Source organism: Argentina silus, assembly GCF_951799395.1.
Source record: "Argentina silus genome assembly, chromosome: 13".
Classification (NCBI taxonomy): domain Eukaryota; kingdom Metazoa; phylum Chordata; class Actinopteri; order Argentiniformes; family Argentinidae; genus Argentina; species Argentina silus.
Genome location: NC_139667.1, coordinates 8,345,952 through 8,364,422, shown reverse-complemented (window position 1 = coordinate 8,364,422; position 18,471 = coordinate 8,345,952). Strand labels below are relative to the sequence as shown.

General features: G+C 46.9%; 2 protein-coding genes across 3 annotated transcripts in view; both read right to left on the bottom strand.

The window, feature by feature from the left end:
• The window catches only part of stard9 (StAR-related lipid transfer (START) domain containing 9), a 32,672-nt gene extending 16,667 nt beyond the window's left edge, over window positions 1–16,005 (bottom strand). Inside the window, exons 1-11 of the mRNA XM_083683691.1 lie at window positions 15,813–16,005; window positions 13,212–13,281; window positions 10,885–11,001; window positions 3,177–3,293; window positions 2,853–2,885; window positions 2,624–2,685; window positions 2,362–2,474; window positions 1,208–1,350; window positions 884–951; window positions 465–562; window positions 12–236 (exon numbers count right to left, since the gene is read on the bottom strand). Coding sequence (XP_083539817.1) covers window positions 12–236; window positions 465–562; window positions 884–951; window positions 1,208–1,350; window positions 2,362–2,474; window positions 2,624–2,685; window positions 2,853–2,885; window positions 3,177–3,293; window positions 10,885–11,001; window positions 13,212–13,281; window positions 15,813–15,859 — 1,093 coding nt within the window. The 5' untranslated portion in view covers window positions 15,860–16,005. The remainder of the gene's footprint in view (window positions 1–11; window positions 237–464; window positions 563–883; window positions 952–1,207; window positions 1,351–2,361; window positions 2,475–2,623; window positions 2,686–2,852; window positions 2,886–3,176; window positions 3,294–10,884; window positions 11,002–13,211; window positions 13,282–15,812) is intronic.
• Window positions 16,006–16,262: 257 nt separating this feature from the next.
• cdan1 (codanin 1) overlaps window positions 16,263–18,471 on the bottom strand; it is a gene marked incomplete at its 5' end in the record, with an annotated part of 12,732 nt that continues 10,523 nt past the window's right edge. For both annotated transcript variants that reach the window (XM_083682993.1, XM_083682992.1), the window contains 5 exons: window positions 16,263–17,104; window positions 17,302–17,409; window positions 17,639–17,838; window positions 17,940–18,003; window positions 18,272–18,379. In XM_083682993.1, the coding sequence (XP_083539119.1) occupies window positions 16,988–17,104; window positions 17,302–17,409; window positions 17,639–17,838; window positions 17,940–18,003; window positions 18,272–18,379 (597 nt within the window). In that variant the 3' untranslated portion in view covers window positions 16,263–16,987. The remainder of the gene's footprint in view (window positions 17,105–17,301; window positions 17,410–17,638; window positions 17,839–17,939; window positions 18,004–18,271; window positions 18,380–18,471) is intronic.

Below are 18,471 nucleotides of genomic sequence, written 5' to 3'. Positions count from 1 at the left end.
AATATTCTTACTGGCGATCATGATGGTCTTGGAGTTGCCTCCCAGGCTGTCTTTGAGGAGCCAGGTGAGGACAGAGTCCCTGTAGGGGATGAAGCAGTGCCTTCGCCCCCCACCACCTCCACCTCCACCACCTCCACCTGACAGAGAGCTGCTGTTGCTGCCCACAGTGCTGCCCTCACCCTCACTGGCCACGCTGTTGATGCTCTGGCAGCTGCTGAACATCTGGGAGTTCTGGGCTGGGGAGGGAAAGGACAGAGAGAAAGAGAGAGAGATGCATTTCATTGTGATGCATTTTATTGTTTTAGAGTGATGTATTTTTATTGTGCAAGGAAAGTACAGCAAAACAATCAACAAAAGCAAAAAAATCTATTTCAAACACAAAACACAGAGATAAATTATACAAGATCAGTGAAATCACTTCTTAAGAACCCCCCCCCCCCCGGCCCCCCGAGCCCCGTACTTACCCAGGGCAGAGATGACAATGCCGAGGGTGACCAGGGACTTGTTGATGTTGGATCCCTCTGTGAGTCTGTCCCTGCAGTAGTGTGGGTCCGCTCTCTCACTGTCACACACAAGACAACAGAACACAGCTCTGATGAAATGGACTGCTCCAAGAGCAAATCTGAGGTACTGCAGAACTGTATGTGCACACAAATACATGTACAGGTCATTAAGGAAACTGTATGTGATGAAACTCAATGGTATGAATTGTAGCATAGGATATCCACCAGGGGGCAGCTTGGTCAAGGTCTATTAGTCTTGATTGAGGGTTGCTGTTTGGAATGGTTTGGCAAGTCTATTTCTCTGCTGTTTCATAGTCGACCCTTTAACCAGGTTACTAAGTAGGACAGAGGGTGAACAAACAAACAGAAACCAAACTCACCTTCCAGCCAGGTCCACCAGGTTGATCTTGCTGACGATTTCCGAGGGGAGGTTATTCTCCAGAATAGCCTATTTGGGAACAAATAATATGCAATACTGTCAAACTGGGCCAGGCAAACTAAATGGAAAGTTGGTCAAAACATATTGATTCATAATTGCGATTATAGCCATTTGTTAATGCACAAGCAGGCGCAATAACAACCATCAGTAGAGTAACTACTTCACAAGGTGTACAATACTTCCAGTACTTGATATGCCTTATGTAGTTCCTTTAATAAACTACAACCGTGGAGTGTTGTGATAAGCAGAAAGGTGGGGTTGGGACCTGTGTGTACTGAATGGTGAAGATGGCGTGGGATCTGCTGCTGGCATCATGGATGTGTGTTGCCGCGGTGATGCGGTTGGCGATTCCCTCCTCCAGTAGGTCAACTGCCTGCTTGTAGTCTGACACCACATGCTGCGACAGGTCTGAGAAGACAGACAGACGGACACAGAGACAGACATACAGACAGAACAATACAGACAGACAAAGCATATTGTCAACACCAGCTATGGATACGCAGACGTACATCTTCATACATTTTTCCATAATCATATCAAACCACAATGTCAATGAGTAAGGGAGGGGGTGAGTGTATGAAGGGCAGGATGAGCTAAACAAGTCATTATAGTTTACCTCTCGCTCCCGAAGAATTCACTCACTGTGGACAATTCCTAACTATTAGTGTGCTTCCTTTGGAGATGAATCACGTTGTGAGTGTCTCACACGGTCACACAAACACATAGACTTACATCAGTCCTATTCTGCAGTAGACCTGGAAGTGGTATGTCCAAAATGTTTTTCATATAGCAGTTACACCATACGCGTGTGTGATATACCGTGTATGGGGTTAGAAGGAGGGATAGGGATGGAGGGGGAGCACCAAACACTACAATGTGCTCTGTGTGTGTATAGCAATGTGCTCCTTGTCACCACGAGGAAGTGAGATCACTTCCTCTGACACTCTGGGATTTCTCCTGATACAGACAATGAGTGGATGTTGGGCTTGGAGAGAGAGAGAGGAGGAAGAGCTAGAAAGAGAGAGAGAGTGTGTGTGTGTGTGTGTGTGTGTGTGTGTGTGTGTGTGTGTGTGTGTGCGTGTGCGTGCGCGCATGTGTGTGTGTGTGTATGTGTGTGTGTATGTGAGAGAGAGACTAACACCAAGAGACTGAGAGCACAGACTGGGTGCAGTCCAAGATTGCAACTCTGGATGTAATCAAAGTTCTGTTCTGAACACAGGCTGAGCTGACCACATCCCACTCACGCTGACCTCTAAACTAAATATACAAGCATTCGCCCAAATGTTTCTGACCGCTGTGCTTTCAGCAACATGCCACTTACACTGAGTGAATGAGCGAGTATGTAAAGGGGTAAAGAAAGAAAGTTAGCATTGGATGCTGCTCACGATGCCGTCGTTTATACACCGAGCACGGCCTCACCTTGGACGTAGGGTCCCTTCTCAGGATGCTCCCTAACCCGCAGAGACGCCCTCTTCTTCTGCTCTCCGCCGCGCAGCAGGTCACGCACACGCTCATTATAGATCTCCAGAAAACTGCAGGGAACAAATTAAATACTGATTAGGAATGTAGACCAGAGTCACCCACATCCACTAACTAGATAGTGGGGACAGACATGCACGCACGCACGCACGCACACACGCAGACACACACACACACACACACACACACAGCCCCCTCTCACCTTATCTCAACCCTGCTGGAGTTCTGGCCGTCTGGAAAGGTGTCCTCAGACCTGAAAAGCCCCTGGAGAGACGAGTGAAGAGGTCTCTTACCAGAATACTACCATTCTATGATGATCTGTACTAACTGATAGAATGGGATTTCTAGGATAGGATATAGGATATAGGATAGGATTTCTAATACCATCAGGGTAGCTAATAGTGAGAATGCACCTCTCTCCCCTCTCTCACCTGACAGATCCTGGGAGTCAGCCCCATGGAGTCCTGAGTTCACACAGAGCAGAGGAGGGAGAGGAAGAGGGAGAGAGAGAGAGAGAGAGACAGAGAGAGAGAGAGAGAGAGAGAGAGAGAGAGACAGAGAGAGAGAGAGTGAATACATTCATTTTATTTGACTTGCCTGGGCCATTTGAGTACAACAATACACACATACACAATTATCAGGGATTACAATTACATTCACGTCTAAGAGAGGAGAAGAGTAATTTCAGCAGAGAACACCAACAGGGATGGTCAGGGTGACATGATGACAGTTGTACCCCCCCAGCCCCTCCTCACCGGTGTGCCCATCATGGTGTGGGTCTTCCCTGAGCCAGTCTGCCCGTAGGCAAATAGACACACGTTGTAGCCCTCAGACGCCCCTGACAACACTGACACGCCCAAGTCTTGGAACACCTACGGGCACAGCAGAGAAAAACACATGAAAACTGGCAAGAAAGATTATTTTGATGGAAATAATCTAGAAAAAATCTAACTGAACTCCTGTTCAATTCACTTGTGGTGTGTGAAAAAGTGTGTGTGTGTGTGTGTGTGTGTGTGTGTGTGTGTGTGTGTGTGTGTTATGAGAGATGGAGTTGGGGGGGGGGGGGGTCAAGGGAGACAGTGGGGTGAGTGTGGGGGTGTGTGATTTTGTGTCCTTGGTCGCCTACACAGAGTGTTTCTCTGCAGTATGTGTTGATTAGTCCAGGCACAATAGTGAGGAACCCAGCCAGTATTCGGTTGGGTTTGCTGCTTCCTGCGGAGGTGTTTGGGTAAGGAGCAGGGAGGTCGGTTAATACTGAGAGTAAACACCCTGGGCTGTGAGGGGGGCCAGGAGAAGGGCCAGGAGAAGGGCGGAGGTGGTTGAGATCCGAGAGTGACTCAAGCAGGAAAATAAACCTCCCCTAAGGAGAGTGTTGGTGAGAGTCCAGCTCCTGAGGAGGTCCCATACAAAGAACCTGCTGGGTTCACTTGTTTTCCTTACCTTTGCCTGCCAGCCTCCCAGAGAAAGAGAGAGAGAGAGAGAGAGAGAGAGAGAGAGAGACAGAGAGGCCTGAGGACCTGCCCTCATCAGCCCAGGGTTGGGGGGTGCAGACCCAGACCCAGTCCCAGGCTCAGTCCCAGCCTCAGTTCCAGATGAATACTGAGCTGGCAGCAGGAACCTGATCCAGGCCAGACGCAGCACATTACAATCTCCTCCCAAAACCATAACACAAGGCGGATCAGTGAGAAGCCCCTGGCCCACGTACCAACCTGGGGAACATGCACTCAGAGGAATGCTCCCCCAGCACGCCAGGATCACACAGGATCAAATACTGCACTAGTGGCTCACACACACACACACACACACACACACACACACACACACACACACACACACACACACACACACACACACACACACACACACACACACACACACACACACACACACACACACACACACAATGACCAAGAGAATTACATGTAGATCTATAGGCTACCAAAATCCCAGGGAAGATGTTTGGTTTGGATTTTGCTAAAAATCTTCTATGAAATACTTACAACGATAACAATGGCCTCTAAACGCTCCTTTTGTGTTTATTTATGTGTGTTAATAATCAACCGGCTTAAAGGTTTCCGCGCCAAGTTAAGAGGGTCAATATTGACACATTGTCAACGGTAAGAGGGGCAGTCAGTGTGCACCCGGACCAGCTCTGTGAATACGAGCAGCCTTATCTAACGGCCAAGCCCGCATGCCAACAAAGAAACCGCCAAACAAGCCAAACATTGCAGCTCAGCAAACACACAGAAGGTAGTATCACTGTGCAGCATGTGTACATCCACGGGTTTACAGTCAAACCTCAGCTCCAACGGCAGAGTCAGAGGACAACGCTAAACCAGACTGGCCAGCAGGGAGCAGGAACCATGGCAGGCTGGAGGACTCGTAACACCGCCTCATTAACGCACATAGGAATGCAGTCTGTACTCACTAGGAACAGTGATGATTAAGTGGTGGCGTTTTGGACAAGGCCAATAAGAGGGGCACTTAGTGAGAATGTTGTGCTGTTAAAGCTATGGGCTACAGTAGGCTGTTAGGACATCATAGTAGGCCTATGTGACGGTAGGCTGACTCGATTGTAGTGCAGCCAAATCCAGACCACCAGGCTTTACCCCCCTGCCTCTGTGTTGTACAGTGGCTCACCCACAGCACACGCAAACACAAAAGGCTGCAGTGGCACTCCTGTCCCGACCCTGAATGCCGTTCACCCAGGGTCTCCTCCCTCACCACAGACAGAATCAATACAGGCCTTGTTAAAGCACTCCCTCTTAAAACACTGGGGGGTTTCTGCCGCCTGAGCACAAAGAGACAGGAACTTCACTTGGGTCTTTCTCTCTTCCGCTCTACCTATCTCCCTCGTTCTCTGTCTCTTCCTCTCTTCCAGTATTTCATCCTCTCTCTTTTTCTCTCAGTCTCTTTGAAGCAATATTTCCTTTTAGAATGACCACAAACCTGGCAGTGTCTCTGTAGAGGTATTGGCCTACATACCCTAACCCTAACCCTAGCCTTAACCATAACCCTAACCCTGACCATAGCCTTAACCCTTTGCACTTAACCCCTTTTGTAGTATATCAACCATGAGTATGCCAATGACTCTAATGCACAATAACATAAAACCTTGTCTCCTCCTCCTGTACCAACAGAATCACACTGGCACGGAAATATTCTATTGAATATGAACAACATAGGCTCCGACATAGTACATATTCTGAGATGAAAAAAGTCTATTGTGTCTCGAACTCATCATCATTGTCACATTATCATATTCATTCTATTGTGTGGGGGCCTGTGTACGCATCCCTGAAAGGCTACAATAGGCCTTTCTCGCTAACCCAACCTACTTTCACAGACTTATCGGCCTTACAGGCCACCCAGCCAACTGAAAGGCGGTATTTGGGCAACAAAGCAGGTGAGGTAACAGACCAAGTGCATTGTGGGGCAGACTGTCTGACTGACTAAGTGAGGAGCCAGATCCCAGACTGAAGCAGGTCAGGACAGATAGAGCCAAGAGACAGACTGAAGCAGGTCAGGACATATAGAGCCAAGAGACAGAGTGAAAAGGAGAGAGAGAGGAGAGAGAGAGGAGAGAGAGGAGAGAGAGAGGAGAGAGAGGAGAGAGAGGAGAGAGAGGAGGGCCATGGTGAGCCTGCAGAATGTTTGGCCCAAAACACAGAGACTAAACACTCCCATCAACAGGACGGCTGCAGTACTCAGAGGCCACATATGTGTGTGTGTATGTGTGTGTGTGTGTCTCTGCACGCGTTTGTGTGTGTGTGTGTGTGTGTGTGTGTGTGTGTGTGTGTGTGTGTGTGTGTAAGGACACACACACTTCTCCACATGCAACCTGTGTGAAAGAATGCTGCTCTGTTTTCAATCAACCCAGAGGAAACAGCATCTGAAAACAATGACAAAAAGGCTCGGACGGGGTTTGCTTTCCTTCTTTAAAAAAAACAGAAAACAAATACAAACAGGCTCACAATGAGAGAGGAAAGCAGAATATAGATTTCATTCTGGCTGGTCAAAGCCATCAGGTCAAACAGGGGGAGAGAGGGGAGGAAAGGAGGAGAGGGAAGTGAGGATGGGGGAAGGGGAGACCCTGGTGACTGCAGGTCCAGCCGGGGAGGGGAGGGGAGGGTCCGCTCCAGAAGTGGGTCAGTCCAACAAGAGGTCAGCGAGTCGGACCAGAAACCCTCTCAGGACCATGACGTCTTCAGATAAACAAGAAACTTGGATTTGTCGACAAAGATCTGGGCCTTGATAACGACTGTTTTTAGAGTTGTTTTGAAACACGGATAGGGTGGGTCTGGTCTGTAACATGTCAATGGAGGGAGAAAAGAAACAGAGAGAGAGAAAGAGAGAAATAAAGACGATAGAGAGAGAGAAGGAGGCAGGCAGCTGTAATGGCTTCAGGATTAGACTCTAAGTCCTCTAATCATTGGCTGTGGAGGACTCCAGTGGCTAGGCCTGTTTTATGTGGCCTGCTCTGCAGCAGTCCCTGGAGAACTCTTCATTTCTGTGTGTGTGTGTGTGTGTGTGTGTGTGTGTGTTCGGCGGGCAGGCGGGTGTACGTGCGTGTGTGTATGCACTGAAGGCTGACCAAGACTGGTGCAGTCCTAAGCCACATTAGAAAACATTAGTGCCACGCCTCCCCCTGCATTGACGTGATGAGAAAACCCCAAGTGCAGTTTTCCTACACAACCCTCTCTCACAGGACAGGGAGAGTTCCTCAGTTTCTCTGAGCTGGAGAAGAAGTGGGCAAAGCCTGTATTTAAGGATGGCCCAGAGACACACAACAGCCTATGCTCCAACAGAACCAGACCCATTGGGTCTTGCAGTGCTGCTTCTTCCAGGACCGGACCGGTCAGCTGCACTGGAACCAGCGGGTCAGTCGGTTCCGGTCCCACGGTTCCCAACTGGGTTACACAAACACTTGCAGCTGGACTCTGAGCAGAGCGAAGCGAAGCGCTTTTGTTTAGCTTGAGAAATACATGTCATTCGAGATCCTGCTTCTTAACTTTCGACGATTTGCTATGAGTGAGAGAAACAGGGGGGAGAGAAAACAGATGAGGGGAGGAGGGTGGGGGTAGAGAGAGAGAGAGAGGGAGAGAGAGAGAGAGAGAGAGAGAGAAAGAGAGAGGGAGAGAGAGAGAGAGAGAAAGAAAGGAGACAGAATGACGAGCAAAAGAGAGATAAGGGGAAGTTCATTGGCTAGAGTTCAAAACTGTGCTCATTTGTCATACTTTTAGAGAATTTTGTAGGTCATATTAGCATAGTAGGACAGGGAGGCCAGAGGGGGCACTGAGAGCTAGACAGATAGGCTGCTCTTCATTATTCAAGCCTGCCTACGCATGGGAGAGAGATACCAGCGAAGGAGGGAGGGAGGGAGGGAGGGAGGGAGGGGGAAGAGTGAGAGTGAGTTCGGGGAGAATGCCTGGCACGACAACCTCTGTTTTCAGCCAGCCATACTTTCTCCAAACCTCCAACTGTTGCTGCAATTGACAGTGGGGCAAAGGCTAGACCTTAAAACAAATAAATAAAGCCCACCATATCTGGAGAGAGGCTCTTGGTCTCCCCCCGTCTCCCCCACACACACACACACACACACACACTGCTTGTTAAAGCAGCAGCCAGAGTGCAGGCAGGCAGCAGTCTTCATGGCAGCAGGGAATGACTTTGACAGGCTACATGGAAGACTCATCTGGTCTCCATAGGGGTACAGTATACAGTTCTCCACTGGAGGGGGGGGCTGGTAAAGTACATGTGTTCTGAACCCGCTGAACCACACGTCTGACCAACTACTGTACGCTGGTCCAGAGCTCTGCTTGTGTGGAGGGGTACAGAGACAAAACCACAAGGCACATGGGGAATCCCTGTTGCTTTACTTCGATGTAGTCTGTAGACTACACCCGCTCCAAAGCTGTACATGGATGAGGCAAACATATTTCTGCAACGTTTATAGCCAGAAAACATGCGTAGGAAGATATTTTTTTATTTATTTGTATGTGCTTATGTTGTTAGCCTATCCACGCCTTATCATAGTGGATCTCATGTAAATAGATAGGTGTCTGTCTACAGGAATCCTGTGTGTGTGTGTATGTGTGTGTATGTGTGTGTGTGTGTGTGTGTGTGTGTGTGTGTGTGTGTGTGTGTGTAAAGTGGATAAAAGGGTCTCAGAGTGTGGAAGATGCAAAGTGAGTCACAGACAGACAGAGTAGCTATTCTTCTCTACTGCACCAGTGACACACAGACCTAGAAACACGCAGAGACATAATCAAGTCACACACTGTATTGACAGAGGAGGAGGAAGAAGAAGAGGGGGGAAAAAGAAAAAAACACAGCAAGCTGACTTCATCTGGTAATGAAAACCAGCATTGTGCTCCAAATCCTCACCAATGACGTCTTTGGCCTGTAATCTATAACTGTGAAAATGACTTAGTGAGGCAGCTGTGATTTTGGCAGACACTGGAGTTGGGGGGCTGCAGGAGTCCTGTGGACCCCCTGTCCATTCCCCTCCTCCAGACCAGAGGAATTCACTTCCCAACTTTCTGCCTGCCTCTCTCTCTCTCTCTCTCTCTCTCTCTCTCCCACCCCCCCATCCCCCCATCTCCACACTAACTCAACAGCTGGCTTCGATTATGGATTATGGCTTTGTCTGCTCACCCTCACTCCCCCCCCCTCCCACCTCTGGTCCTCCTCTTTCCTCCTCTCCTTGCTTCCTTCCTGAATAGAGTGTATGCAATAGAATATCTCTCTCTATATATATATATAATATAATATTATATAATATCTCCTGAAGGACACTCCTCAATGTCACTGCCACTGAAGCATATTCATCCAGGACAGTATGGAGCAGCAGGGCTCTAGCTAGCAGCTGGAGGGGGTAGCCAGGGGGCTGTGGGGCTGGGTGGGGTGGGGTGGGGTGGGGTAGGGTGGGGTGGGGTAGAGACTAGAGCAGGACTGGAAGATACAGTTTCCCCTCCAACATGAGGCCGAGATTGACTCAGTCCCACAGGACTCGGCAGGAAGTGGAGCTAGGACAACTTTCTGCTCTGCGTCTGACAAAATAAGCACCCATCGGAGAAAAAGCCATGACTTTCTAAAAAAAAAAAAAAAGTGACAATTGTTATAGTGTTATAAAATAAAACAAATGTGCTCAAAGTATTACTATTTTGAGTGCACCCGAGAGAGGAAAAATAAAATGCTTTAACAATTACCTTTGTGTTTGAAAATCTGGGAAAGTGTAAGCTGCTACTGCCATTAGGCTTAAGTGTTCTGAAACGACACCAACACAAACCTTTCTGCTGCCTGGCCTTATAATGTATGTACAGTCCCCCACTTAACGTCTCACATCACACAACACAAAGCAGTTTCATTCGGCAATACAGCCAGCCTTCCCAATGTTGTCCAAATAAAGATATTATTCAACATTCTTCGGAACGGACCCCCTGAAGGGAAGACCTGGCCACTGTGACGTGGGTACCAGCCAGGGCTTGTGTGAAATCCCTGTCACACACTCATTGGCAGTCTAAAAAGAGGTCAAATTCTGCTCCAGTGCCCCTGCCCCCCATTGGCCCTGCTTGCCCACCCCGGGTCGCCAGTGGAATGTCTGTGGCAGGGGCCACCAGGGTAGTCTGACTGGGCAGAACTGAGAGAAGAAGAGAAGGAGCCATAGAGAGAGAGAGAGGCGGGGGGGCTGCTGTGCTGTCCAATGCTCTCTGTGTGTAGGCTAGGCCTTCACAGTCCTGTCTTTCACTCACAAACACAAACACACACACACACACACACACACACACACACACACACACACACAAAGACAGCTCTGAGGGGAGGAGGAGAGTCAGCAGGGGAGTGGCAGGGAGGCAGAGACTGTAACTCTACAAACAAAGGCCAGAAAACATGATGGGATACCAAAACCAGGCAGGGTGCAAGGCTGTGTTTCTGTGTGGCAGCAATGAACACTGATGACTTCATGGAAATATTTGTAAATAAATCGGGACAATCCAAGATTCACTGGCTAAAAACAAAAGAAACTTAAGAGAAAGTGTGTTTATGCGATTAGAATAAGTGGTTTTCTCTGGGGGCTGTTTGAGTGGGAGGGTCCTAGCGGCCTGTTTCCTCCCTCACCCACCAATCAGAGAAACCCAAATAGATCTAACTGTCCAATCGCAGAGACATGAAAGGAGAAGGGATTGCAATGACAGTTGTTAGTCACAAAGACCAATGGGTAACAGATGGAGCTGATATCATATCCCTTGAGTAGCCATCTGTGGGGGGAAAAACAGTCCTGTTTTGCTTCTTTCCAAGGACAGCATCGTTTTTCCTAAGCTCGTCCTTCAGTCCATGGTGTTGGGACTAGTCTCTAGGCTGACATACCCAACCAACAGGGCAGGACAAACAGCAAGAACAAACAACATGCAGTGGTAGAGTCAACATGCAGCAGTTCCAAGGACATGAACGATAATGTACCTCCTCCTGTGAAGCGTAGTGGGCGGCTTCGGGGTCCACTGACCAGTAGCAGTAGTCAAAGCCAAACTCCAGAAGCTTCTCTCTGGTGTCACCAGCACCGTCCAAACGTCCATCCACCTGCAGAGAGAGAGACACACACACACACACACACACACACACACACACACACACACACACACACACACACACACACACACACACACACACACACACACACACACACACATTATATACAGTATAAGGACTTGAAGGGCCAAAACCCAGCAAAATCCACCTAAGCAGAACACAAAAAAACCTAAAACCTGTTATTTGGGCATATCAAAAGACATGCTTTTGCTTGGGCTTAGCTGCTACATGAGCATGTGAAGTAACTCTGTGTTGTGCACAACAATTTTGTGTATAAAGATGATGGAGGAAGAGAGGATACAGGACAGGAGACAGGGATGACAGGTGTTGTTGAAACCTGGTTTAAGGCACCGGTGTTCCAGCCAAGACATCATGGGTTACTAACTAGATACAAGCACAACAACTCTCAGTCTCAGTGTTTAATCAGTCCCGCTGTCAGCAAACTGCCCTTGTGTTTGCTCCATGGGCCATGCCAGGAGGGCAGTAGTCAGTGGGAGCATGTAGCTACATGCCCGGGCAGAGGTGATGCGCCTGACAAAACTGCCTTTACAGCAACTGAGCATCATCTCTCAATCAGAGCATTCATCGTGGTGGAGAGCTGACTCCTCCTTACTCCTCTTTGACTTGAGGCCCTTTTCTATTGTATTCTATATTCAGAATGTATCTCCTCATACAACTGTCTCGAGTCAACTGTTTTCACCATTAACTATATCTTACTCTTAATATCTCAATACATCCAGCTGATGACATGATGTCACCATCCTCCCATTGTTCTGAACAGCGTAGCCTCTTTTTCTGGCAGTAGCGCTGTGCGACACTAAGCCTTCGCTATCAATTCCTCACAGCCAATTGACTAAGTTCCAAATCTGCTCTTTCGGCCTTGCAACACTGTTGTGATGCTGAACAATGGCCACCAAGTGGACAGATTAAACTGAGAGTTAACGTGTGTGCACGTTCTCCTCTCCCTCTGTTCCTCTTTCCACTGTCTCTGTTACCCCCTTCTGCATCTTCCAGAAATGTCCCACTTTCCTCAAATAAGAATTCCTCCCGCGGGACACGTTTGGGTCACAGCCTTGATCCTGCTCTCTGAACAGCAGGACGCCATATGTGAGTCGTCTTCGACATACCATGTCATTAATACAGCACAGAGACTATCTCCCTCTTCCTCTCCTTCTCCTCTCCCTTTTTCTTCAACCTCCTCTGGTGAGAAATTCTGTGTTTATTTAAGATAAACAAATCCACCACCATAACAACATTTAATTTTAGGATTCTACTGAATGAGAGAGAGAGAGAGAGAGAGAGAGAGAGAGAGAGAGAGAGAGAGAGAGAGAGAGAGAGAGAGAGTGAGTGAGGAAGCAAGTTCCTGCCCATTGCTGCAGTGGATTATGGGCCAGTGTTTCTGTGAGGTGATATGAGGGAAAGTCACAAGACACACAGGCATCCTACAGAGCAGGTTTTTATTTTGCTTTCGCAGTATGAGGTTTTGGATTTCAGTAAACAGCAGGCTTGAAATAGACCTTTTTGAGTGTGTCTGTGTGTGTCTGTGTGTGTGTGTGTGCGTGTGTGTGTGACTGGGAGGGTCCCTCTAAGTGTCTCAAAGTGTGTTTGAGGGTAGGCTCTGCACACATATAATACACAACAGTGGAATCAAGCAGGAAATGGCTGGTCCTGACTGTAAACATCCTGTGGCTGAGTTAGATAGAGGCTAGCCTCTGAATGCCCTCTCCTTACAGGGACCTGCCCTCTACACATACAGGACAGGAGATAAAATGTTGGGTAATAATAACCTGCCCTACAGTGTAGTTACACATGTACTGTACAGGTTTTGAGATGCAATACAATAAAGTTGGGTTATAAAAAGTAAAAAAGACAGGTACAATTGTACAGTGGCTGATTTTCAATTCTTTCTTTTTTTTTCTTTTTTTTTCCGGAATGGGGCAGTCCCACTCTTGTATTTTTAAAAAATGTTTATTGGACAGAGACAGTGGAGAAAGACAGGAAGTAAGGAGGAGAGGGTATGTCAGCAGGGCATGGGCCGGATTCGAGTGCTAGACCACTGGACCATCCCAGGCCAGCAGATCTTCAATTCTGTGTATCAATCTTCAATCTTGTCTGTCATGTTAACACATTAACATGTAATGCTGATGGAGAGTCAGTCAGTGTGTAGCCGCGTAGCAACGCCTGCACAAAAAGGCACTCACCTTCACATTTCTGATCCTCACAAACTTATCCTCCACCTGCACGACCAGCCTCCCTCCATGAGTGCTTTCCCTGTGAGAGAGGACACAATGTGGTTTAGCTTGACACACATATAGATTACTACATCTAATCATATCCCGGGTCAGGGAGAATACTGTATGATGATGAGAAGGACAGTGAATATTATTTATGACCACAAACTGAGTATTAGAGGGCACAGCTAAAAAGAAAGATCATATATAGACCCTGTCATTATTCATCATGTCGCTGATCTAGCCAAATGTTATTCAGCTACACACAAGCACTCCCATTTAGCTACAGTCACAAGACCCATCATTATCATATTAATGGCGGTTACAGAAAGCCGTCTCACTTAATTTCAACTTGAGCCCTGTTTTCAATAAAATCATTGTCTTTGACTTATAAAGTGTAGCCTATGTTTGTGGATTCAGCAAAATTGGACTGGTTAGACTTGACATGAGACCATCACATGACATTGTAGCCTAATGTGTGTAGGCAAAACCATGAAATCCAAGGCTGCTGTCAGATTCTCTGCCCTTCTCCCCAAGGCCTGCACTCATTCACTCTCCCTCACACAATTAAAAGTAATGGATTGGATTAAGCACGGGCAAGAGGTAGTTTATATCATATCTCTTACACCATCCTTTCTTGTATTAATCCATGAGGGAAAGCGAATGAGAGCATTCTTCTGGCAGCACTGACCGGTTCTTATTCAAATGAAAACAGCCCAAAACACTCCATTGAGAGTTGCTCTGCGGAGGCAGCTTTGGCCTTTTCTAGGACAAAGCGCATGTGTGTGTGTGTGTGTGTGTGTGTGTGTGTGTGCGTGCATGTGTGTGTGTGTGTGTGTGTGAGTGAGTGAGAGTGTGTGTGTGTGTGTGTGTGTGTGTGTGTGTGTGTGTGTGTGTGTGTGTGTGTGTAGCAAGGACAGCTGTGTGCGCTCCAGCTGCCGGTCCCAGCACATCTGATGCAACAGAGTGAAATCCAAGGCGGTAGTGTAAGCCAGAGAGTTTAAATCTCCTCAACTACGAGGCTAATGAGGACTGCTGCGACGCTGCACTTATCTGTGCTTTGTCTCTGTAGTTTACAGACCAGAGGCTCTGTCAAAACAACGTAAGCTACAGCTCTCTGTGTGCTTCACCACGTGGGTCTCATTTTGCCAACCCCAGCAGTGGCCCAACCCAAAACCACAACCTCAAGAGTGTTTCAGTTTCAGGCTAAGAAAAAAGGGAAGCAAGGAAATAGAAAATAGGAAAACTCTTTAAAGACAAACTAAAATAGAACCAGAGATTATGGAAGACCACCGTCTTTGATAGAACTAGAACTATTTTCTCAAATGGGATTGACACATTGTTTGCACATGTAGGCCCTAGTGCTTGTCCTCTCTATGAAAGGCCAGTGCAGCATACAGTAGCATATTGGTTGGCTGTAACAAAGGAATGACATATTGGCCTGGGCCTCTGAGAAACATGTGACTGTTATCTCTGTGACACAGCGCAAATCTTTTATCATGGTCATCACCATTTTAATGAATCACACAACAAATGATTGATTATAATATATATGGGCCTACTGTAAGAATACATACACAAAAACAACTGAAAAAGAATACAGCTAGCCTATATGGGACCAACCAGGAAGCATCATTTGCATGACAGTGAGCATCAACTATAAAACCATCTCTTCTAATGCAAAGTGCCAGGGCGGATCACTGGAGATCAGGCCAAGTGATTGGAAATGCTTTACAAAACATAGGTAACTCTTAATGGGCCCCCCAAAAAAATGCAAAGGCAAAAATCAAAAACAGTTGCATTTAATATACCTCTCCAACTCCATCCCCACCAGCACCCCTGAGGACCTTTAACTCAACATACTGTTGTAATTTGGGCTAATGATGGGGTGGGGGCTCCAGTGGGGGCAAACTGTTACTACACTGCCTACCTAAACCAAAATCAGTTTTATGGCTCCGTAAAATAGAAAAAACAGAAACAACTTTTTCCATGTGTGCTTTACACAGAGGGAGCATACCAAAGTGTGATATACTGTAACTGCCTTAACACAGAACAGATGCAGTATAGTCTGTCTATTATTAACCATTGCTAGCCTATCTCACAAGCAAACAACTTGTTGGTAAGAGGATACAACATTTAATTATGTAACAATACAAGTTGTTGCATAATTATTACTGCTTGTTTCCTGAACACATGCAGATGTCAGTGCTCATGAGTTATAATAATAATATATAATATGACATGAGTTCCCTGGGTTCTCAAGAGGAATACAGCAGATAACCTGCAAACTGCATTGGATGTGAGTTTGGCATAGCCTACTTTGCAATTACATAAATGATGTAGGCTGGCATCAGTCTTGGAACTGTGCAAGTTGACTCGCCTTGTTAACGCTGCCCAGCCCAATTCAATTCCCATGCATGGCAACACTGACAACAACAGCTGAGGAAATTGCAATGGCTGCGCGAATTAATAGACAGGGAGATTATGTCTATCTTCACTGCATAATAAAGCACTTCCAAATGAATAAAGAATAAATAATGATTTTTTTTTGTCGGAGGCTATAAAGCTTACCTTGCGTTGAGGGGACGAACTCGAATCGCAACTTTCACGTTAGCCATAATTCCTTGTCTTACTTGGTGAAGATTGTTCGAAAGATGATAGCTCCTGAAGTTCCCTAGTTTTTCTATCCATGTACGCAAACCAATGCCCAGAAGTTCTTACATCCACCCGATAAAACGGGGAAATGTGTCTTCACCACCCGTCATTCAAGCCATCTCGTCCAGCAGAGCCGCTCCTTCCAGACGGTCTCTCACGCCTCGACTGGAAACTCAACGAAACTTCCTGGAGTGCCTTGAGCGAGGCGGAGCGCGCAGAGGATGCTGGCGTTGACATATTACCGATTTATAACTAGTCACTAATCTACCATCATTGTAGTGGAGCCCATATTGCTGACATAGTCTATACCAAATGAACAGATTGTTTTCCAAAGGATATATCTTTATTACATTTCAATATGTGACAGCATAAGAAAATGCACAATTTTAATAGCAGCAGACAAAATCATAGCAAGTCCAACATGAACTAAAACATCACAAATGCACTGAAAAGCATCCATGAAAAACACATATCACTAGTGACGGTCAAAGGCATTGTGTTGCTCATCGGAGACTAAAAACATACAGTAGGGCATGGCAAGTGCCCCCTGCTGCATCACTGTAGACATACATGAGACCTGTCTCTCAGGACTGTAGTATTATGTTATGTTTTACAATTATGTTTTTCTGTCCACTTTTTTATAACAATGTTGGTCCCCCTAGGGCTATGCACTCCCTTCCCTTTATGACTATGCAAACCTAGGCCCGGCAGCAAAATAAATCCATGGCCAGCTATGTGACCAGTCCTGAGAAGCAGGACTTTCTGGTTCACATTTGCACTTTTACAAAAGGACAGTCTTGAATGGTGGCTTCCATATCACAGGGACAGAACAAAACGCTTTCACAGTGCTTTATCTGAACTGTAAGAGAAAGGCATACATACGGACTGGCCAGAGTAGGGTTCAGCCACACTGACAATCAATCAATGGCAATCAATCAATTGTCATTGATTGCCAATCAGATCAATTAATCAATCAAGGACATCTTTTGACTAAACAGTCTGATAGTACAAGGAATTACAGCCTGGCTTTAACTCCTTGGGTAGTGTTGGCCATCGGATGAAGCTCATTATCATTGACAGTGTTTGTCAGGTCAGTTGGTGCCCTCTACTGGTTGTTGTGAGACCTGCAGCATGTCCATATGGCTTGGCAACTCAGGCAGAGGAATGGAGGAGGTGCCAGACTGCTGCTGAATCCTCTCAATAAACTCCTAAAACAGACACAGGGAGAGAGAGTCATTAATATCAAATACTCTTAAGGGTATATTCAGTCAAACATATTTGTTATTTGTTCAAACTGTACTTGTAGTCTTTTCAGGTTGTATTGTGATGCTTGTGTTGTTAAACCTTAAGCTGCAGTAAAGTGATTAGATTTACAGCCTTTCTATTTCAGTGAGAAGACCATTACCGTTGGCCAGGGCGACTTTGACAGCTTCCTCCAATGAGACACCACCTCCTCCTCTCCCAGCAGCCCCTTCTCTACCATCCTTCTGGCCAGGAACAGGAAGTCATCCCACTGCAAAACCAAAAGGAACTCATGGGTCAAATATGAGCTTCACTTAGACATACCCATAGAATATCCTCTGATTGGATAGGTCGTCTGATCCACCAATCGCCCGCACAATGAAGCAATACACTAATACACACATAATAGTGGTGATCAAAGGATAAAGACTACTACACAAACACAATATACAGTATCCAGCGGCAAGGCTCAGTTAGGCCCCACCCACAGTGACACCCACCTCTGTGTGGCTGGCACTCAGGATGGCGGTGAGAGAGATCTCAGTGAAGAGCAGGTGGAGGGGTGCCGAAGAGCAACAGTCCCTCCCCCACAGAACCACCAGCTGATCCAGCAGGGCTCGAACTGGTGAGTCAGACCCAGGACCAGGAGACGTGGTCCTACTGCCCTCCTGGGAGGACACCATGGGCAGCTCCCCAGACACTGCAGACAGACACACATTAATGACAATGTCAATGCAGTATGAAGCCCTGTACCTGGGTTCTCTCCATTTCTAAGCTGACTCCCAGTCCGTGTTCCCGTACCTAGTTTGCAGGCTAGCAGGACGGTGCAGCGCTGTAGCATCTGGTCAGGCACTGGGGTCAGGAACTGTGAAGTGGTGGGTCGGAGGGAGAGGGGAAGAGAGTATAAACAATAGAATAAGACAAAAATCTTTATTTCTTCTTTCTTTTTTCCCTTCATATAAGAGCCATTCTCAACGTTACTTCTGTTGGTACAAAGTGATTCAAATCATTGTGAATCTGTAATGTCGATGTATACTGCCGATGTGTACTTGTGTTGTGATGGTGAGTGTATTGGTGTTTGTGGTGTATACTGTAAATAGGCCCAGGTGACAATAGTGCCTCCTGTCCTGTACCTTTCTGCAGCATAGCGCGTCTCCCACTCTGTCCACCAGAGCTCTCAGCTGTGGACCAGTCAGCCGCTCCTCCTCAGACCTGGGTCCTACAGCTACACTCAGCACCTCCTACACAACACAAGCGTCCTTCTTTACATCATCAATAGCATAATAACATTCACCACAGCTCACATACAGTACAATGTCGTTCTTTAATTGAC